Raw genomic sequence first — 22,970 nt, 5'->3', positions numbered from 1 at the left:
ACCCTGTTGTTTCCCTATTTATGTTCCAATACTCGCAACCGAGTGGGACTTAAGGGGCTATCTTTCAGGGTGGTGTGGTGCTCTCCCCATCATGGAGGCACCCCGTGGCAACAGGCTAGAGATATCTGGCTATCCCGTGTTTTGAGACTCGCAACCGAGGCTCCACGGACTTTTTGGGGGCATTAATGGAGACTCTTGCTTGAGTACTCCATTGTAATTTTTTCACTGATCTCCTTAAGTTCAGTGATTACTGTGTTTTGTTGCTACCGGGGTAAATCAAAATGCTTGCACAAGATTTAAGCGAAGTGTTTGGTGCTGGAAGCCAAGATGGGACGAGATGGGGTGGGGAGAGGCGTGCCAGGCTGCGGCTTTTGTGGGCTTGGCACTGCCCCTATTACACTGCCTAAGAAGTACAGAATCGGTCACCAGCCACAAGGGTTTCAAACTTTTCACACTATAGAATAGTCTGCTATTCATGGACAGCACAAAGAGAGGTACCATTTGTATTAGTGTGGCTGGTGACCGACCGTACTTGTACTTATTTGCCAACATCAACATATGGTAACTGGAAATGGGGAGATACTGAAATGCATCATTCTACTTTTTTGTATTATTATACCATGATTGAACTTTATTTACATGAAATAAGAGAAATCATCTCTATGGAATACTTCTGGAAAATCTTTTAAAAGCTTTAGAGCAGCTCTGTTTCAGTTTTTGTAAAATTGTTAAAATTTAATGAGATAAAAATGAGTCTCTTTAGACAGAAGACTGCTGCTAATAGTCTACTGGATATAATATTTACCAGTATGTATAACCCCAGCCAGATGGCATTATAAGGAACAGTGTACTCTGTTCAAAAAGCACTGATTGATTTCTATTTTATTTGATGTTTCCGTGTGCAAGCTTCATGCTGTTCCCCCAGAGACTTCTTTACATGCAAGAAAAAGCCTGACATTTCAAAAGCTTCTGGGTTGTGTATTTTATCTATTGTAAACAAGAGCAGCTATGCTGCACTGTTTCAAGTTGTATTATAGGAAGCTGTGCGGTCCCTATAGCGGACCTTTATATTGCCATCTAGTAGACACTGTAAAAGTGTATAAAGCATATCTTTACCAAATTATACTGGATCAGTGCTTCTCAAACTGTGAGGTGCCCCCTAGTTGTTGGTGAGGAGCAGCTGAGGAGGCAGTTCTTATAAAGGTGGCTATAAACTGTACATTCCTGTCCCTGGCTGCAACAATCTCTGGTTCAAGAACATTATTGACTAATTACATTCTTATTTTAATGTTATACAGAGATTAGGAGACAAACAAAGGGTAGACTGAGCAATAGTTTTTATTTTTGCTTGGACTTCTGCCATAGATGGTGAGACCCCAGCCTCTTCATGGTCAGTCTGGTGAGGCCCAGGCATCACATTGCTCTGTTGGGTAAAGCTCCAGTAGAAAAAAATGTGAGAAAAGTAGAAAACATACTACAAAGTATAAAGCAAAAGTAATATAAAGTTGTCTTTAATGACATTGAAGTTAAAGGTGTAGTTCAGCAAAAAAAAAAAAAAAAATCAACTGGTGCCAGAGATGTGTAAATTACTTCTATTAAAAGAAAAAAAATATCTCATCTTCCAGTTAGGGATGGTCCGAACTTGAACTCTCGTACGAACCCGAACTCTCGGAAATGATTCCCGCTGTCTGCCCGCTCCGTGGAGAGGGTGGCTACAGCGGGAGAACCGCCTGGAAAACTGGGATACAGCCATAGCCATAGGCTGTATCCCAGTTTTCCAGGCGGTCCTCCCGCTGTATCCACCCGCTGCACGGAGCGGGCAGACAGCGGGAATCTGATGTCAGTTCCTGACGTGGACGGAGATGGCAGCAGAGAGCAATGTCTCAGACTAGAAAGAATACACCACTTCTTGCTGGACATACAGCAGCTCATAGGTACCACTGGAAGACTTTTTAATAGAAGTAAATTACAAATCTCTGGCACTTTCAGGCACCAGTTGATATGAATTTTTTTATTTTTTTTATTTTGCTGAACTACTGCTTTAAGGTCTAGAATCGAACAAGTTACCAGATGTGATGCTTTCCACCCATGGTGAATGACAGTTCTCTCCATGTCCAGCAGCCAGAGCTACACATAAAGGTAAAACTCTATCTTTCTTTGCTCAGATTTCGACATGCTATAAGAATATCATAAAGATGGTTTTTGAGTGGTACTGTATACAATACAATATTGTATATAGTACAGTGATGATTATGTTGTCCTGGATCTTTAGTGCAAGGGATGCCTGAATTAGGGCCCCATTCTCATGATGTACGTGTAGTGCAACAGAGGTGTACATCGCAATACCATCATAAGGAATTTCAATGTGCCGATGGTGGGCCCATTTACATTAATAGAACAAACATAGCCTAATAGTGGCTTCATTTGGTTTATTTCCCAAATGTATTGCCAAAAGAGTAGTCCACTGCCGTGATATGAACATGTCTGGGACTAGTTATAGGGCTAAATAAATCTTAAACTGTAATGTTTCATTTAATAGGATATTACCATGGGTCAGGCTGATTGTGATATCAAATAAAGATTCTTCCATAGGAATTATATTTAAATACATTAATACATAAACATCAGAACATAGATAATTTTGCTTGTTTCCCCCCCATAACAGGTTGACACAATGTTCCAACCTGTTATGTTATTGCAATAATATTGCATGGAGTTACTTTTATGGAAATTAGCCCTCCACCAGGGGAAAGAAAACTTCTTCTTTAGGGGCTCTATTGTAGCTACCTATAGGTGGTGTTAGAGACACCGCCTGCATCTCCGCAAGGAATGCTGCTTGGTCATTTTGTAGACTGCTAGGTTGTAAAATTCTGGCAAAATGAATGAAAGTGTGTCATATTTGATTTGGAGAGACTAAAATCCAAATTTTTACCGTAGCTTTAACAATAATGACCACAATAAGGTACACTTTTTTTTTATGAATCCGTTGTCTTATTATTTTGTGCCAGTAGGGAGGTAAATACCCATAATACCGCCACATCAGTCATGCGGCCTCCTTTCTTTATGTCCCACATTATGTCTTTTTCATGAATGCAATACACTTGAAATAATCCTCCAGAAAGGGTTTCAGATGAGAGTAGGAGGCTCAGGCTTTCAAAGACCAGATCACAGAATCAGAATTCCTCTTCTTTTTCTTTTGACTGAAGCTGCCGAATAAAAAGAAAATGGAATTGTGTAAAAGTTAACACACATTTCACTCTGTGACATGTTGAAACCAAGATGTCTGGTTTTCTTTTTTTTTCTTCTCTTTCTTCCAAGTACAAGGACTGATTTTCTTTAATTAGAAATGGGTCGCTGGTGCTGGAGCTGACTGGCAGGTATACGGCCTGTGAGCTGATAAAGAAGACAAAAAAAAGAATATCTCATAAACTGCAAATAATAAATCAAGCATCCGCCTGAAAAGAAGCATTATGTAGCTCTAAATTAAAATGTCACTCTTGTCAACTGCGTGTATTCCCTTGTGCTGTGGATTGCTCAAGAGTGGAGGATACAGACTCGGATGTCTGGCCATTGGGCACATTATAAAGTCAGTCTTGTGTATTTACTTCCTAAATCCCTCATTAATAAACTACTGGGAATTATGTTTTTTGGATTAACCATATGGGATAGTGGACAGTAATGTCAAACCAATCAAAATGAGGGTTGTTTTACATACTGTATATCGGGACTGGTTTATCATTAATATAAAGTATTTAGACTGCATAAGATTAGAAACAAAGCATGCAAAATTTATCAGCATTGCGCATACTGTGTGATAGATTTGGCACATTGTAATAAATATGTCACACTTGTTTTTCTACTACCTCTTGGTTGGCTTATTTCATTCATTTATTTTGCCTTAAAATTGATACCGTTGATATATCTGGCATATTTTAGAGAGCTTCTTAGCCATGCCCGTTTTCTAGAGCCTTTAAAAAAACGTCTAATGGACCCTGTTGTATAGCCTCCTGTTTGCTGCCTAGCTGTTGCTTACATTTAGAGGCAAACAGAAAAAAACCTTGGTATTACACACCTTCTAGACTGGCCGTGATATACCCTAATGTGTTTTCTCTGTGTTGGAGGTGCAGTAAAGATACTGGCACGATGATGCATATTTTTTGGTCATGGCCTCATCTAGCTTCATATTGGTCCATGATTGTAGACCTGATCAGGTGTAGCCTTCAATATCCAATAGAATGCACACAGTAACTAGTTCTCCTCACCATCATTGACAAAGGCTGATCGTGCGTTTTGGTTCTGACCAAAAATCATTGACCGCTGACTGGGCATCACTATGCATAATTTTAATGTGCGGCCGACAGCAGATGACTGTAAAGAAAATGATAAAGTTCATACATTTCCTATTCATGCTCCCTGGTGTCTTCCTGTCTTCTCCCCACAGCCGCTGGTGCAACTTCAGTGTTGAGGAACTGTCTGAGGTGACAAGCCACTCAGCCAATCACTGGCCGGGATAGGACCACGGAAGCCAGTGTTTGGCTGACTGACCTATTACTTCGGAGACTGGCTCTGCAGTTGTACCAGCGGTTGCAGGGAGAAGACAGTAAGACACTTTGGAGCGTGAACGGGTAATGTATGAACTTTATTATTACACTTTTAAAGCAAGGGCTACATGGACATCATTAACAATCTCCATGCAGTCCTTGCTGCACGATAATTGAGCCGTGTAATAGGCTCAGTAAACGAGCGCTGATCTAGCAGATGGGTGCTCATTTACCATAGTGATCAGGCTGTCTAGTACAGCACATGACAGCACTAAGCAACCAAACAAGCTTTATTTTATTTATTTATTTTGCATCTGTGGTTATTGACTGTGCTTCTGTACCAAGCATGTAGCACTAAAGAGTCAGTTGTATTATGTGACAGAGACGTCCTTAAGAAAAGGAAATGCACAGTAAATGAAGAGAATTAAAATCATAACTAATACCTTTTGGTTCCTTGCTAGTTCATTTACTGGTCATTCCTATGGTTATTTATATCTATAGCATTGTATACTAGTTTTCTTGTACTTTCATATTATGTCCTATGACATCAATACTTGCAAGTTTCTCAAACAACAGAGGCATTATACCCATAACCATCATTTAGATTGCAACTCATACATTTTCACATTCACTTAGCATAGGGGCTTGTGAATACTTGTTCATTCCTGCTTTAAATATACATGTGTGGTGCTATCTGGAGCATGAAATGTATCCCAAGATGATTACACTCTGCTAGCCATATAGGAGGCAAGATTCCTTCCACATAGAACTGCTTTAGTGGGGTTTTTTTTTTAGCTGGCATTGTATTTGTTTCTGATGTGTATTGAGATTCCATTTTAGTAACTTAACTCTTGCTATGGTTGCAGGTTATAGCTCCCAGGTTTCTTTCTTTATATTGTTTTTTTTTCCTATTAGCTATAAAGACTTCTGTAAGGCCAAGTTCACATCACATTTGTGATCTACGTTTAGCCTGTACCCTGAAAAATACATGTTCACTTGGGTCCATTAGCTGGAAAATGGTCAGCTATGGAATAGTGTAGTAGACTAGGTTATTTCATCCCAGTATACATTAAACTTGTACATTATTTACAATGGGACCCTATGTGTGATGGATGCCTCGGTCAGAGGCATGTGTTATATGTATACCTCACAAGCTTTTCATGACATAGCTGTTAAATCGATGCAATTATAGCCTGTGAGTAAAAGATCAATTAAACAGATGCCTTAATGTGGTATTGATCACCTATAGCTTATTATAGTATAAGTTTATGATATGTTATGAAAAAACCCACAAGGTATCTGTTAAATGGGTCCCATGTTAGTCTGTATTGGCGTCATCCATCTAAGCATACATTGGTAGCTTCTCTTGGCTTATCGAAGGAGAAGAATGGGATACAAATCTAGCCTTATAACTGTATGAAGAGTAAGTAAGAGTTAGGAGACTTGTGATCAATGGTTTTATAGCTGTGGATGTGTGTTCAGTATAAATTGATGTAACTCATAGTACATTGGTGTGTGGGCTTGAATATTGGCTGGAGTGAACACTGCACTGTGGTAGCATCAATGTCAGTGTTTGTATCTAGATGCATAAATACGAGTCTCCACCAGGATACATTGCATCCGACAAGATAAATTATTAGCATCCACCTTTTGCATAATGCCAATGTCATGGTTCTCCCAGTTTGTGTCCTATGCTCTGTATAGCTATCCCTTCTCCTCTTACAATATTTGTTGTAATATTTGCTTTATGACAAAACTGAATTTGAGCAGTTAGTGGCGCCCCCTTTTTGTTCTTGGCTTTGTAAGAATATGGGGTATATTTGTTGTTCTTGACGGCTAAAACATTCATTTACTACTTTTCTTTTGCTTGTTGAAAAAATATATTGGTTAATCTCTTTTCACTGGTTGTGGCCACATGAACAAATTGATAAAGAATCTCCTATTAACTTGCCCCATGATACCATTAATAGAGTGGCTGCACAAGCCATGTGATTGGTAATAGCAGTGATGGGTCTGAACACCACTATAGAAATGATTGATTCTCATGTGCACTAGCTGCTTTGTTGGGCTACACAATGATGGCAGGTCAATTACCTGATATAATTGTAGCTTGGTGATGTATATCTTCCAGTGTCAGTGCCTGTCAGTCTTCTAGAATGTATTTTCTGTGTGCCACCTTTCCCATTCAAGAAAGACATTAGGCATTACCATAACATATAGTGATACCTGACTATGCAGTGCTGTTTACTTGTCAGGCGGAATTCCCCCCTTGACAGCTTGTGTCAGTACATGAGACTCTCTGAAAAAAAACTAAAATGCTATTAAATGTGGAGTTATAAGTGTGAGGACAGGAAGGGACAGGTCTAATGGTTTGTATTCACCCATCATAAAGAAATTACAACCGTTTTGTTCAGACATTAGACATTTAATGATTTATAGATTATGTGCTTTTGTGTCTCTTCTCACTTTATCTTCTCCTTGATTTCTATCAATATCATTCTACGCAAGAAGTCACAAATATAGAACACATTGAAACGAATGGCTTTGTAAATAATTTAGTTTTACATTCGGCAAATTGATAAGAAACAGTGCTTTGCAAATAGTGCTTTGCTCTCTGTAATTAATTTGGATTACATTGCCAGAATATTAGTTCATTGTGAATTTTAATTCTTCTGATCCTCCCATTTATAGGCTGTATGCTAACCATTGGCACACGATTAAAATGTGTGTAAATAATGCTTTAAACTCTAAAATAAAACAACCAAATATTAAAACGTTTACATTCTTAAAGGGGCCATCCACCCAAAGTATGTAAAAAATCTGAGCAGGTTTGTTTTTTTCCCTTTAAAAGCCTTTATCTTCTCTAGGAGATGACAGCAATTCTCTCCCTATTTGCTCAGTATTATTCCTTACACAAAATGATCTCACTTACATGAAAGTTATTAGTGCAAATTGGTTTCAGATATGATTAAAATGTTAATGTACAATCAGCATTGCAATCTGATAAGATATATATATATATATATATATATATATATATATATATATATATATATATATATATATATATATATATATATAATCTTATTTCCCTATATCATCCTGTGCAGGCTTACTCACTATCTGGACTGTGTCCATCTATTCACTTCTCATAAATCAGATGCACAGACCTGGGTGTGTTCCAGCCCAGATTTCATTATCTGTTTCACTTCAGTTTCTAAATCTATCAGGGTTCATGTCAGGAGCACGGGTGAGATTGGCATCAGATGTTTCCTAGACCTTGGTGTCTCCTTGAGCAGATAGAACACAGAGCTTCTCCACAAATCTCGACCTTTCCACTGTTTGGTTTGATTTGCTCCTTTGTTCTGACAAACAGTATGATGATAATTACTCTTCCCACACAGCTCTCTAATAAAAGAAACAGAATGGAGTGAATGAAGGTCCTGGTGTCTTTAAAGGGATCTTCCTCCATTTTCTTTGCATTTGCAATGCTTTTTTATGCTACATTACAGTTTTGACTGACTGAAGGCTTAATTTCAGGTATATACAGGTGTACACATAGAAAATTCTTATAAATCCTAAATACCTTGGTAAGGTAACATAGTATTATAATAGTACAAATGTCTGTGAAATTTCAGCTGTACACTACGCAGTCAGATATTACTAGTTTTTCTAGTTTAGAAAGCGTTATAGGCACTTGTGGCATAAATAGGCTGAGATGTGCCTTGAAAATAGATCCAACAACTACAGTATGAGAAAGTCATCTATGGAACTAAGGCTTCCCATACGATTTAGTTAAAGGGGTTATCCAGTGGTACGAAAACATGACTACTTTCTTCCAGAGACAGCACTGCTCTTGACTCCAGTTTGGGTGGTTTTTTTAATTCTGTTCCATTGAAATGATTGGATCTTAATTGCAAACCACACCTAAACTGGAGACAAGGGTGGGGCTGTCTCTGGAACAAAGTGGCCATGTTTTTGTAGCGTTGGATAACCCCTTTAAGATGGTATCTGTAAGCTGCAACAGACATCCCAAACTTCTGACACTGTTCTATAGCTGTTAGGTCAAGAAAACACATGGTGCCTTCTATATACTGTATATGTTTGTGCTTCCAGAACATGAAAAAATGTTTTCATTCTCTTGCGCCATGTGTCAAAGACACTTTCCCAAGCTCCTGAAGTCGTGAGGGCTGAAATGCCTCCTCACTCCCCCTCCCATCCCTGTACCTGCTTAACTGACAGTCAAGACTCAGTTTTGAGCACCAAGCCCTGTTTTCTTCCTGTTCTAACGATATGCAAACATATCGTGTGTGTGCAGGTATGACAAGTCACTTCCATGAGCGGAGAGCAGCGGAGGAGCGTGCGCATTCTCATTCACTCACAGCGGGACACTGAGCACGGTGGGATTCCTCCGTATTTGCTCAGTGTGAACATACCCTTAGGCTACGTTCACACGTAGCAAAACTAGTGGAATGCCATTAGCCTCCTTCTCATAATGGTAGTCTTTGGGAGGCGCACGCTGCTGCTCTCCGCGCGCTGAAGAATGAACATAGCCTCCCTCTCATAATGGGAGTCTAACGGCATTCCACAGCGGACAATTCCGCTAGTTTTGCTATGTGTGAACGGGGCCTTAGGGAGCCAACATGGTTTTTGTCATGTCAGAGATCTTTTGTCATACCAAGATATAAAGCTGACCATACACATAGAAAAATTAAAGCCAACAGTAGCCAAAAAAACCCTTAAGGCCCTATTCCACCAACAGATCTGACGACAGATTATCTGCCAAAGATTTGAAGCCAAACCCAGGAACGGACTATAAACAGAGATCAGGTCATAAAGGAAAGACTGGATTTCTCCTCTTTTCAAATCCACTCCTGGGTTTGGCTTAAAATCTTTGGCAGATAATCTGTCGTCAGATCTGTTGGTGGAATAGGACCTTTACAGAGGTTTGTAACTGATTTTTAGTCACGGGTATTTGCAACAAATCTCACGTGTGAATTCAACCTTTCACTGAAACTGATCCATAGAAAGCTTGCTCATATAATCAGGGAGGCTCTAGTCATGAAAGGGCAGTTGTGCCTAATAAGGTGGCGATTTTTTTTTATGTATAACATTTTATAAGAAAAATTATTCTCTGTATATTCCCTGTTTACTTGTTTTTTAACATTATTTGGTTTGGTTTTTGTCTGTTCTACAGATAAATTTTGGTATTGTCGTCTATCACCCAATCATAAAGTATTACACTATGGAGACTTAGAGGAGAGTCCTCAAGGAGAGGTTCCCCATGACAATTTGCAGGACAAATGTAAGTAATCTATTTTCATTGTTACAAAACCTATGTGTTTATAATTTATGTTTAACTATACTGGTTATGCAGCCAGCTGTACTAAAACTGATGATGTAGTTTAGTCCTTAAAGGGTATTACAGATTCATCACCCCTTTAAGTTCAAGTTATCAAGGATTATAAAAAAACGCAACTACCTTCTTGTAACAACACCTGTCCTCAGGTTATATGTGGTTTTATAATTCAGCTCCATTCACTTCAAAGGAAGAGTGCTGCAAAACCAAACCCAAAACTGAGAGCCAGAGTGGCAATGTTTCTGGAAGAAAGTGGCCATATTTTTTTTATACCCCTTTAATTGTTACCATGCTCCTTCTTTACTGCAATAGACACTGCTGAGAGGTAACAATAAAACAAGTGACAGATGAAGTGAATATTATTGATTACTGTGCCACAATGCACCTGTCAAGGGTTGGGATATATTGAGCAGCATTAAACAGATACCAGACCTAGAAGTTATTGTTTTGAAAGCTGGAAAACACTAACAAAGGCCAAATTGTGCTGGTGAGACAACTTGGTCAAAGCATCTGCAAAACGGCTAGTCCAGTGGGGTGTTCATGAAAGTGTGCAATAGTTAATATCTACCAAAATTAGTCCAAACAACAGTCTGTGAGATAGCAGCAAGGTCATGTGTGATACAGGCTTATAGATGTGTGTGTAATTCATGAGACTTAAAGAACCTGCTGCTATTCTCTTGTTAGATACCTCAGGACATCTTCAGAGGTCTTGTGGTGGTTATTCCATAATGGACCAGAGCTGTTTTGGTGTCGGAGATGGTTTATTGGTTTTATGGCCAGGGCTGTATTTGCCACTAGGTGCCCAGAGGTTTTTGCCTAGAGAGGCAGGGTTGAGGATGGGTAACCAATGTTCCCATTAAGCTGGAGCCACTGCTAAGTGGAATGGCAAGAGAGCTGGGCAATGTTAAAACAAAGCTGGGCAAACACAGGAACGCTGGTACCTTAGTCTAAAAGATAATGTGGCATAGCAAATTAAATCTAGTGGAACACATTCACATGGACATCTGTTGCAGGTTTAATGCAATATTTAGAAGTGTAGTGATATTGGTTTACAAAGCATCATCCAGTGACTCAAAGGGGGCTTAATTTTCCTTTAATTTCCTTAATTTTTGTATATGCATTAGGCTGGCACCACCTCTATGTCCTTCCTCCCCACCCTCCTCATTATTAGGAATGATCCAGGAACATTTACTGCTGTTTGAGCTTTGCACAGGTGTATTAACAATCCAGCCCATGTTCATTATGCACACGGAAGGGGAATAGGAAGCAATCCGCCTGGAGTATTCCTAATGATGAGGAGGGTGGGTAGGAAGGACAGAGAGGGTGTGCCAGCCTAATGCATATACAAATGTAAGCCCCGGCCGTTAGACACAGCGCTGCCAGATTAAAAGTTGTTTTTATCACTATAACTGCATCCCCTGCCGAACGGACCCCAGGACAGATCTTGGATTAAAAGCAGCTATCTGAAGTGGTTTGGGGGGTCAGATTGTGGGTAGGGAGTCGCTTTATAAGCTGCGTGGCTGCCTGCCGCACAGCTGAAGGGGAACACTGGGGGTAACACTTGTGAGGAAGTGGAGAATAAACGTCCCTACTTTGCTTGAATCCTTAATTACCAGCGAACTTTTAGCCACATGCTGATCATGATGTTGATTTGTGATTGATCTCACCACTTTCTGTGTATGGGGATGAGATCCACAGTAATTCTGCAACTGTAAATCTGCATGTAGAGTAGTTTGTGTTGTGTTTCGGTCACAATGTTGATGTATGTGGAATGGGGTTCATTTTGGCCAAGTCCCCAAGGCAGCAGGAGCTGTAAATATGATGCTGCTTATACAGTATAAGGCTGCGTTCACACTATGTATATTTCAGTCAGTATATGTATATTTCAGTCAGTATTGCAACCAAAACCAGGAGTGGATTAAAAACACAGAAAGGATCTGTTCACACAATGTTGAAATTGAGTGGATGGCCGCCATTTAATGACAAATATTTGCTGTTATTTTAAAACAATGGCTGTTATATTTAAATAATGCCAGTTATTTACTGTTATATGGCGGCCATCCACTCAATTTCAACATTGTGTGGACAGATCCTTTCTGTGTTTTTAATCCACTCCTGGTTTTTGTTGCAATACTGACTGAAATATACTGACTGAAATATACGTAGTGTGAACGCAGCCTAAGTCATCAATGCTCTCTGTAGCTACATAAGCAATTTGATGCCACGGTAATATACAGCTCATAGCAAGTCTTTTTAGTTGCTCTGACAGCAAGAATACCAGCTAAACATGATTGCATGATGGAACAAGGGTATAGTGCTAGAAAGAAAACGGAGGAGGTGTTTGATCCATTTTGGTACATTGTATTACTATGTTGGCAATATATCGAGATGTGCCGTATGTTTCTGACGTCACAAATCCACCTGTAATTGTAGTGATTACTGGTTATATAACTATCAATGTGATACGTACTTCATTGTAATTCTTAAGTATCTATGTACTGTATGTGGAAAAAGCAGGATGTCAGTGCCTCACAGCATAGGCCATAGCATAGGCCTACTTGCTTCAGTAAGCTTTAGCAGTATTTCTGAATACTCTTGGAAGCTGAAATTACCTTTACCAAACCAGCACAATTATGTACATCCTGGGAAAAAGGGAGAGAGCTGCAGTGACTACAAATGTGCATGTAATATATCCTCACCTAATGGATTGTTGTCGCTATTTTCTGCAACAGTGCCTCTATTTAATTGTTCCTGCGAAATTTCATTGGTGCCTGCCAAAATAAATAAATATAGGAGAGAGCTTTAATGTGTTGATGAAAGGTGACGTTACCGGTTTTCTAAGAAATAGTTGAAAGGAGGAACGGCCAGTGTGAAAGCTTTGCCTTTCTTGTAGTATCAGTGTATTATTTACTCATAGAGCGGGTAAAATACATTTTCCTTGACTACAGAACTGAAGTCATGAGTAACATGATATTTTTTTTGGATGCTACCAGGTCAGATGCATTTATTTTTCATTATATATCAATTTTATGGGCATTAAACTATGCAATAAAACTGCAGTATCTACAGTATGGGTTCATTTGGCTGAAATACAACTGTATTCTTAAAGAGGATGTAGGAAGAGGATGTAAAGAGGATGGAGGAATCCCCCGCCCCTGTATGATGCGGCTCCATTCATTCTAATGAAGCCGCGTCATAGAGGGGAGGGAATTCCCTCCCACTGGGGGTGGGATGGGCCAGCCCGCCTCCTGTGCTTCAGCTCCGGCCCAGGACCCATGGATAGAACTGTCGTACACGGGATCCGGGGCTCGGTTCAAAAAACGGACTGCGGCACCGGCTTCCCTGTGCCTGTACCTGATAGTACATCCTCTTTAAGACCTGTTGTACTGTAGCGGCACCTCAGAACATAGTAGCAGTATTGACATTGATAAAAGATTTTATGCCTATCTGGGATAGACATCTAAAACATATGATCTAAGGAAAGAAAATAAATAAAAGTAGACTGGATGGACCTTGTGGTTTTTAAGAAAATAAGTGCCCCTGTATACTAAATAATGAGAATTAGTTTCCTTATTGTACAAACACTTTGGAATTAAAGGACGACTCCAACTTTTTTTTTCTCCTTAATTAACACACATTACAAAGTTATATAACTTTATAATGTGTGTTAATTAGCTTTCTGGCTCTGTTTTACACAGCTCAAGAACCATGCAGCAAGGACTACACGGACATAGTACATAGTATAGAAAATAATAAAGCAATACTTTACCTCCCAACACTCCCCATTGTCAGTCCAGCTTCTCCATACTTTCACACAACGTATAATTTCATTAAACAATGGCCATAGTTGCAGTTTTGCAACCACAGCTGTTATTTAATGAAATTGTAGGTTGCTTTAAAAGGTTACTCCAGCGGGGGGGCTATTTTGGGATCTGGCCAGGGATGAGGTGGCTAAGAGAAAAGATGTGCACTCACCTCCCCGGATCCAGCGGCGGGTCCCGTATCGCGGCGCTCCGGTCCCCGGTTCCCGGCTGCTTCCTGGTGTCTGACGCGGGTTCGAGACGTGACGTCTCAAGTCCGCTCAGCTAGTCAGTGACAGAGACGGGATCCGTTTCAAGTCTGCTCAGATCCCACCTCTGTCACTGACTGGCTAAGCGGACTTGAGACGTCACTTCTCGAGCCCGCATCAGACACCAGGAAGCGGACGGGAACGGGGACCGGAGCACCGCGATACGGTACCCGCTGCTGGATCCGGGAAGGTGAGCGGACGTCTTTTCTCTCAGCCACCTTCTCCCTGGCCAGGTCCCAAAATAGCCCCTGCGCTGGAGTACCCCTTTAATTACTATGGAATCCCGGCTGGAGTGTATACACTCCACCCAAGATTCCTTGCAGCCGCGTTGAAAACTGACAGTTTTGTGCGTCTACTATTCATTGAATAGAGGCCGCACAGGACTGACAGAGCAGACGATGTAAAGTGCAGCTCCGGCTGCACTTTACATTGTCAACTATGGTTAATTGGAATGCAGACACACTCGTATGTGCCCACATCCCAATTAAAAACAAAGTTCACTTACACCGGCTGTTCTGTAACACGGCTGTGTCACAGAATGACCGATGTCATAAGGTGTGTGAACCCGGCCTATAACTGTATTATTTTCTATACACTTTCATCGGCCACCAATCTCACACCTCCTATTACATAAAACGATGCGCAGTCAGCAGCCAATGATTTTTTAACTTTATTACACGGGGTGATATCTGCACGATTCTGCTTGCCAGCAGCTGTCAGGTTTTAGAACTGGCATAAATCCCTCTAACCATTGTTTTTTTACAATTGCCCGTGTGCAAATGGTGTAGTGTATTAAGAAACTCTGATAAAATGGGAATGATGCAGCTAGAGATTGCTGGTTTTCGCTGTTCTTTATCTTATGCACGATGCATTATTCATTTTGGTACAATAACATGTAAAAAGACTCACTGTAGTGTATAATCTATTTTTATTATTCTGCATATAATCTCTCTCCAGTTAAAACATGTCGGGGCTTATGAGGATAAAAATAAAAGATTTTCAATGGATTTCCAGCCTAATGTAATTACTGCTGGGAGCTTGGCATCTGCTGTAAACATAAATGCAGGTCCTTGTGCATGTAAAATTAATCTGACTGTTTTTGTTGATTGAAACTATAGTGCATTGAATCTCAAATCGCAGAAATAAATAATGGAAAAATATCGAATATTATGCGATATCCCCTGCGGCCATACAAATCATTGTCATTGTTCTTTAGGATTAATAGTTCTGAAAGAGGCTTATCGGCAATTAGTTCACAATAACAAATAATATAAGGATTTCTAGAACCCCTGCCGTAGAGTATTTGGAAGTTACTCCTATAAAATGTACAAAATGTCACTCCACGATTGTCACAAGTCTCACAGGATGGTAAAATCCTAATGTGTGTGCATTGTATGTGCTTTGGAGCAGATTATGGGTTGGTTAATGTGTCATCTAAAGGTCATACATTTCTGCTCTCGGCCTTGCCCATCGTGCTTGGTTGTAAGAGTTGTAGTGATAAAAATATCTGTATTTGTCAAAAATCAATCATCCGGTTTTCACACTCCCAGGACAATGTTAAGCTATGACTGGGAATGTTTGAAATGTTTGGTACATTGCTGTTATCATTTACGGAACATCTGTCAGGTAGAAAAGATGTGCTTACATGGCTACATAGCTGCTGTATGTAAACAGTGAGACTATCCATACCTTTATTGTGGTTGTCTGAGGCTGCAATCCCCTCACAAGATGTTCCTCATTACCGCTCCTTATTGTACTGAAGGCCGCTGGCCACGCCTCTATGACACATTACAGCTGTAATAAAAACCATCTCTTTAGGTGATTGCAGCATTAGACAACTACAATAACAGATAATGACAATAGTTTCACTGCTTGCATAGCTATGTAACCATATAAGCAGTTTGGGACATCTTTCTTATGCAGACTTTGCCATCTTCCTTTGTCACCTACAGAACAGCAATGTTCAGCTTGTTGCCATTTGGTATAAATCAAGATTCTAGAATTCTAACATTTGTATCGTAAAAGGTATTACTTTGGTGCAATGCATTGTGGGAAATGTATTTTTCTACTTGATAGTAAAGCAATAAAAAAATAAAAAATAAAAAAAGCACTGTGTCTGATATTTTCAGGCCTGAGTATATCTCACAGTGCACAGTCTATCTCACAAACAGCCCGTGCCCACTTGCCCTATTAAAGCATATAGACCTTATAGGCGGGGTCTGCCATTTGGAAAACCACCTGTTAGCCAGAATACAGACCCTCTCATTGAGAGCAGCACCTTTTTAGCAGACTCGACATGTTGTTCAACTAAAAGGCCACCCTATAATACTACATTTCCCTCAGTGGGGAAATTGTGTGGCTGGCTGCGGATTTGCCTGAAAAATGAGTGGCTTGCCATGAGTGGGCCCACAAAGATCAGCTTCTCATCATGATGCCTGCATGTCTAATAGGTGTTCTCTGGTGAGACGACCCCCTTCATGCTAAATGTGGCTTTGTAAGCAAATCTAAAATGAAAATGAATTCTAATGTAACTTCTTTAATAAAAGCGCGAGTAAAATATCTATAAATTCTTCTTATGACTTAAGCAGACGTAGATTCGGCAGTGTTCAATGAAAGCATTTCAAGCTGTGTAAATTGTTCCCTAAAGTATTTTCTCAGCTTCCTAACAGCATTATAAGGGCTCAGCTGTAAGTTGGGTTTTGACTGTCTAAAGTGGCATCTCCCTGTGCAGCATTATACGTATTCATGTTAAGTTAAGTTTTCTTGTCTCCATATAGTGCCTGTAGCAGACATTAAAGCAATATTGACTGGTAAGGACTGTCCTCACATGAAGGAGAAAGGCGCCCTCAAGCAGAATAAGGTGAGATGTCTGGAAAGTATATCATTGTAATATTCAGTAAAGTGCGCTTCTCCTGCCTCCTTCTAGTGATTCATCATAGCTCCTTGTGTCTTCCCGGTGGCACAATTTATGTCACTTTGTTAGGCTAGTCTATAATTAACAGATGACATGTATAGTTGCCTTGAAGCTTTCATAGTCAGATAATTATACTGTGAGCATCTGAAGTGTCAGGATCCATAGTGCTAATGGAAAAAGTGCTGCTTCATAGCCAATCACTTTTTATATTAAAAAATGAACAAATCCAAGAAAAAATGAAATAGGTTTACATTTGCAACAACGGCCCTGATTAATTCAAAAGATACTTTCCATTGATAATAATTGGAATCACACTGACATCATAGTTTTGTGCGGCCACTATTCATTAAATAGCGGCCACACAACCCTGATGGAGATTGCAGCTTCGGCTGCATTTTCATTGTGTGCAATATTAAATTTGGGATGCGCCCGCATACCAATTCAATAGAAATAAAGTTTATCCATCTGGTAGTGCAGTACCGACCAAGATAAGCTTTGCTGACACCGGTCGTTCTGTGACATGGCCGGGTCACAGAACAGATGGTGTCATACGTTGTGTGAACGTAGCCTTAAACTGTAAAATAATCAGGTATGGTTTTTTTACCTAGTTATCGAGACTGGTCGTAGACTGTCTCTTTTTGGTTTGAATACCCAGCAATCATTCCATAGACAAGCCTTTGTTCATCGGATTATTAAATCTTTTATCACCTTAAAAAAATCCTTGTTTATTAGTCACACATCTCCACATGCAATAGGGGATACATAGCTGACAAATGATGGAAGTAAAGGGCCAAACAAATGGTCCAGCAATTTGCTGTGCAGCCTTGCCACACGATTGTCGAGCCATGTAAAAGGCTCTTTAAACAAGCACAAAGATTGGCCTGTCTAAAAGGGCTATGCTTATACAGTGTAGTTTGATGGATCAACAAGATCTGTGAGAGACAGTTGATTCTGGTATTCAGGACCTCCTCCAGTATGTCACTCTACAGCACTAATATTTTGGTGGGGGAGTACAGTTAATAGGTTACTGAGGCCCATGAGGATTCATCATGGGCCTCATCCTCAGTCTTCATTTGTATCTAGATATGGAATAGCTATCATAGCTCTACTTTAAACCCATGTCTGTCTTTCAATTTGGGGATATTTTGAGTTTTAATTAAAAGATACATTGAAGGATGTAAATTTCTCTGCAGGGGGCGGTGCATTGCTGATAAATGCAACAATTAAAGGGGTTTTCCACTCAAACATAACTTTTCATATATTGCTTCCCATAGTGAGACTAACAATTCATTTCATGCTTGATATTATCTTGCCAGTCTCCTTATCCCAGTTCTGAACTGCTGCTTTCTGCTGAAGAGACAAAAACTCTGTGTGAGAGCTTTTCTTTCCATCCCCTCCTCTTCCTCCCTCCCTTCCAACAAGGCTTATGTAAACAAGTCCCTATCTGCAACTTTGTAGCAACTTTGTAATGTGAGAGGATTAGTCACAGTGAAATCATCACAACTTGACCTCAGATTAACCCTCCCAGCATTACAAAGTTGCACATACAGCCTACCAGGGACTTGTTTACATTAGCCTCCTTGGAAAGGAGGGGGGAGATGGAGACTGAGAAAAAAGCTAATACACACTTTTTGTTGTGTCTTCAGCAGAAAACAGCAGCTCAGAACTGGGGTAAGGAGACTGAATAACAAGTATGGAATGAATTTCTAGTCTCACTATGGACAGCAACATATGAAAAAGTTATGTTTGAGTGGACCACTGTATTAACACCAATGTCTGGGCTTTGAGTGGTTTCTTCTCATATATACATATATTATTCTTTCTATAGGAGGTGCTTGAGTTGGCATTTTCTATCATGTATGATTCCAACTGCCAGTTAAATTTCATTGCTCCTGATAAACATGAGGTAAGTGAATAAAAAAAATTACAAAATCCCATGCCAGCCTACCTAACGTACTTCATACATCAGGAGATTTCAACTGGTTAAATAAACTTTCCTTTATCGTTCATTGATAAGCGCTGCGGAACCGTTTGGCGCGATACAAATATTAGTAGTAGTAATAGCAGTATTAGTATGCTGTATAAATAAAAAGTAGATTTTGTACATTTTAAAACTTTAGAATTTTATCAATGGCTTTAGCTTTATAGAATTCTTCTTTGTACTTCTTTGCCAAGAGGTTATATAATGTATTCACTACACTGTCAGTAAAGTGCTTTATCACAGTCCCCTGTGATTACACTGCTTCAGTGCATGACCCCTCATTCAAGGCTCTTCCATAATGCATCTCCCTCGGGTACCGGGCTCTAAAATGATGCCTTCCTTATCTAGGGTACAAAGATAATCAGCGCCATTATTATGTTTCCAAATGGAAATCAGCCAGCAATTATCATTTAGGGCACGCATAGGAGCAGATGTGCTAAATGCAGGTGACACTGGGGGCTGATATCAATGGCAATACTAAGACTGTCATATTACTGCTTGAAAATTGTACATTTACAACAGCCAAGAGATTGCAGTTCGCATTTACTAGAGGTCACACTTGAGGGCAAATGGTCCTAACAGAATAGTTTGACATGTCGCCTTGTAGCTCTAAAGTAATATACTATGTATCATTTTAGTTAGAAATTTTTCAGGCAAAGCATAAAATTGAACACATATAGTACCAGCAAGTGAGAAGCTTTTAATAGCGGGACGTGCAGCCATGTTAGTTTTCACTTTGTAAATTCACAGTGACTTATGGTAAACTAGACGGTATAATCATGTATAAGCTGACTTTATTTACTACAGTAGGTCTGTTAGTTTTGCATTGTTTTAGTCGAGCAGAGTTATGGGATATATGTTATCCATTAGAGAATTGATCTCCAACCTTTGGCTTCTAACTGCCTATAACTGACTGTTGGGATATGCTTGACGTGTATGTGACAGCTGAAGAGCCACTAGTTGGAAAGCATCACATTAAAGATTGGATGATTGCACTGTATGTATTGCCATAACTCATCCATTATATCTTTTCTTCCTCTGCAGTATTGTATTTGGACAGATGGACTTAATGCATTACTTGGAAAAGACATGGTCAGTGACCAAACCCGAAATGACATGGACACATTGCTTAGCATGGAAATAAAACTCCGCCTTCTAGACCTGGAAAATATACAAATTCCTGATGTACCACCTCCTATTCCAAAGGAACCTAGCAACTACGATTTTGTGTATGACTGCAACTGAGAATAACACTTCGGAACTCCTATTTCAACTGGAATTACTGAAACTGGATACTGAAATGAGACTTGAGACATTCCCTGACTTAACTAAAGTCTTTCCAAATCTGAGGCCACTTTAGTTGGCCAACACACCTGGCACAATATTCGAGTTACACATTATAAAAGTCTAATGGCATGAAAAATCTTAAAACAACATGCCCATCTTTCTAATGCTTTAAATGACACAATGACTATGACTCCACCTGAAACGCGTGGTGCCCTCAGCTTTATGTCCTGGAGCTATAGAATGAACAGACATTATTGTCCATACGGTTTCTGACTCTGATGAGACATGCAGTAGGCACAGAAAAAGGCTACTGATGGTCTGTAAACTGCTTATTAGCATTGCATTTTCTTCTTTTTTCTTTCCTAACCCTCTCACTAGTTAAGTAGATATCTAGTTGGATTAGAAGTAGTCAAATGACTAGCTTGGTGTTGAATAGTGCAGTCACTGTGTCACCGACAGACTCTATTTCTCTTTTTAGAAAGCGATGACTACACATTAGAGATGACTAAGATATTCTTCTGCCATGTATTTATAAAATTGCAGACTTGTGCCCTGAAGTAGGCAGTTGAGTTTGCAAGCAATGCACACTGTAATGACATATCATACAGTATGACAAAGAATCAATGCATTTATTTGTAAGAGACCAGACAGCGGCTTCGTCTGCTGGTCACTACAGTTAGGTAGTCTGTAGGTGGCAATATCCATGTTCTATCAGTAGATAGCCCCATCAATAAGACTTGTTTAGCACATCCTATGCGCAGAAGGTTCGTATGGTTTCTAGCTCTGGGATCGTAAGTGTTATATCGGGGTATAATAGGCTTTGATTTCAGGAAAATATCTTGCAGTTTGTTTCATTCTAATTTAATAAAATCAACTAACAGTATACATTATAGTGAAGATCACTGTGACTTTTTCTAACACACCTCATATATCACCATCAAGACCTTTAACAGGACTTAGGCTGAGTTCATATGTATGTTTTCTGTGCAGAAGTGATGATTTTTAAGAGATTATTTTACAATTCGAGTTAGAAAAAGGTGTTTTTCTGACTAACAGTGCTGCTCTTGGAGTGAATCTGGTAGTGCAGCTAAGCTCCAATGCTTCATGTTAATACAATACCAGACTCAGATTATAGACAATAGTGGCGCTGTTGCCAGCAGCAAAAATTCAACCTTTTAAAAAATAAAAATATTTTTTTTATATAACCCTTAAAGCATAAAGTTGGATTGTTATATGGCCCATGAAATGTTCAGCAAAGAATCCGACTCGTTGCTTTAAATTATCATATCACCTATGCTTTTCTATGTTTCCAAGGTTCACCTGATCCAGATCGGCTCTTTTTTACAAATATAAACACCATACAGTTATTTTCCCATTAGTTAGGCAGAAATGTGGATTAGCTTACTAACTGTATTTTTTTAATGCAGGGCAATGTATCAGTGGAAAGATGATTTATTAGTTGTGTTTAGCGTGAAGTTAAAAAAAAGTTTAAGTATAATGCATTTCACAATTTACTGTCTTGGATTTTCTATTTATTTAATATATGCGAGAAATTTCATCCAGTGACCTGGAAAGGATGTACATATTTATCTCAGTTCATAATAAACTGTATGTGGCTTTTCCTGTGTGTCTACTTCTGTCTACTTTGTGATGAAATTTTCACTTCACAGATTTGAAGAGTATACCGAACAGTAGTGGTGGATTATAATAGGGGCGTTCCGGGCGGCAGCCCAGGGCCCTGAGCTCCTGGGGGGCCCATGACCACCCAAAAAGACTTATACTTTCAGTGGTGTACTGTCTCCTGGCTACAGTTCTGCCATGATTTGCAAAAAATCACTTTTTTTTTATGGCAATTTTGCACAAATCAGGACATCATAACATTATCTATCCTGTACTATGAACGCCAGGCTAGTGCTGCCATAGTTACAGTGGGGTGGGGGGGGGGCCCAGGCTTGGTGAACAGCCCAGGGCCTATGGTAAAGTTATTCCGCCCCTGATACCGAATGTAAAGGCTTTTTATCCTTGTCTGATAATTGGGAAACTGAGTGTTCCTGGAAATACCTGTTCCTGATTATTGTCTAGCCAATAGACGAGCATAAGCTTGTTTGTTGGCCAATTGGATCTTTTGTGCAGCCTTTAAGTTATTGTACACTAAGAATTTAACTTCTTAAGGACGGGGCCAATTTTCGTTTTTTGCGCTTTCGTTTTTTCCTCCTTGTGTTTAAAGGGCCATAGCACTTGCATTTTACACCTAGAGACCCACATCAGCCCTTATTTTTTGCGTCACTAATTGTACTTTGCAATGACAGGCTGAATTTTTGCATAAAGTACTCTGCGAAACCAGGAAAAAATTCAATGTGTGGTGAAATTGAACAAAAAAATGCATTTCTTTTATTTGGGGGGTATTTGTTTTTGCGCCATTCGCCCAGGGGTAAAACTGATGCATGTTCCTCAAGTCGTTACAATTACAACGATATATAACATGTATCTACAAAAAATTGGATCGACACCCGTATAAAAATTAAACAACTTATTTCTAGCAAAGAACACACAATAAAAACAACAAGAGGCAATACCAAACATGAAAATAATCCAGACCATGTGATTGGGAAAAATTAAATAAGGCTATGTGTTGTAAACAGTGTTTAGAAAAAGTGCTAATGATAGTGCAAACAATATTTTTACAATGACGCTACATGTATTCAAGTCCACAGTGTACTAAGGCAATTCCTGTTCTACACTCATATAGTGTCTAGTCAGCTGTGTCACATAAGTATAACCTATTAGCAGCACTACCAGTGAACCTCTCTAGTGCATCT

General features: G+C 39.5%; 1 protein-coding gene across 4 annotated transcripts in view; it reads left to right on the top strand.

The window, feature by feature from the left end:
• The window catches only part of ELMO1 (engulfment and cell motility 1), a 264,820-nt gene extending 243,047 nt beyond the window's left edge, over positions 1-21,773 (top strand). For all 4 annotated transcript variants that reach the window (XM_069958426.1, XM_069958429.1, XM_069958428.1 and 1 more), the window contains 4 exons: positions 9,739-9,846; positions 16,747-16,829; positions 18,712-18,789; positions 19,909-21,773. In XM_069958426.1, the coding sequence (XP_069814527.1) occupies positions 9,739-9,846; positions 16,747-16,829; positions 18,712-18,789; positions 19,909-20,109 (470 nt within the window). In that variant the 3' untranslated portion in view covers positions 20,110-21,773. The remainder of the gene's footprint in view (positions 1-9,738; positions 9,847-16,746; positions 16,830-18,711; positions 18,790-19,908) is intronic.
• Positions 21,774-22,970: the final 1,197 nt, after the last annotated feature.

Source organism: Dendropsophus ebraccatus, chromosome 2, assembly GCF_027789765.1.
Source record: "Dendropsophus ebraccatus isolate aDenEbr1 chromosome 2, aDenEbr1.pat, whole genome shotgun sequence".
NCBI classification, from domain to species: domain Eukaryota; kingdom Metazoa; phylum Chordata; class Amphibia; order Anura; family Hylidae; genus Dendropsophus; species Dendropsophus ebraccatus.
The sequence above is the reverse complement of the archived record's forward strand: the minus strand, read 5'-3'. Positions and strand labels throughout refer to the sequence as shown.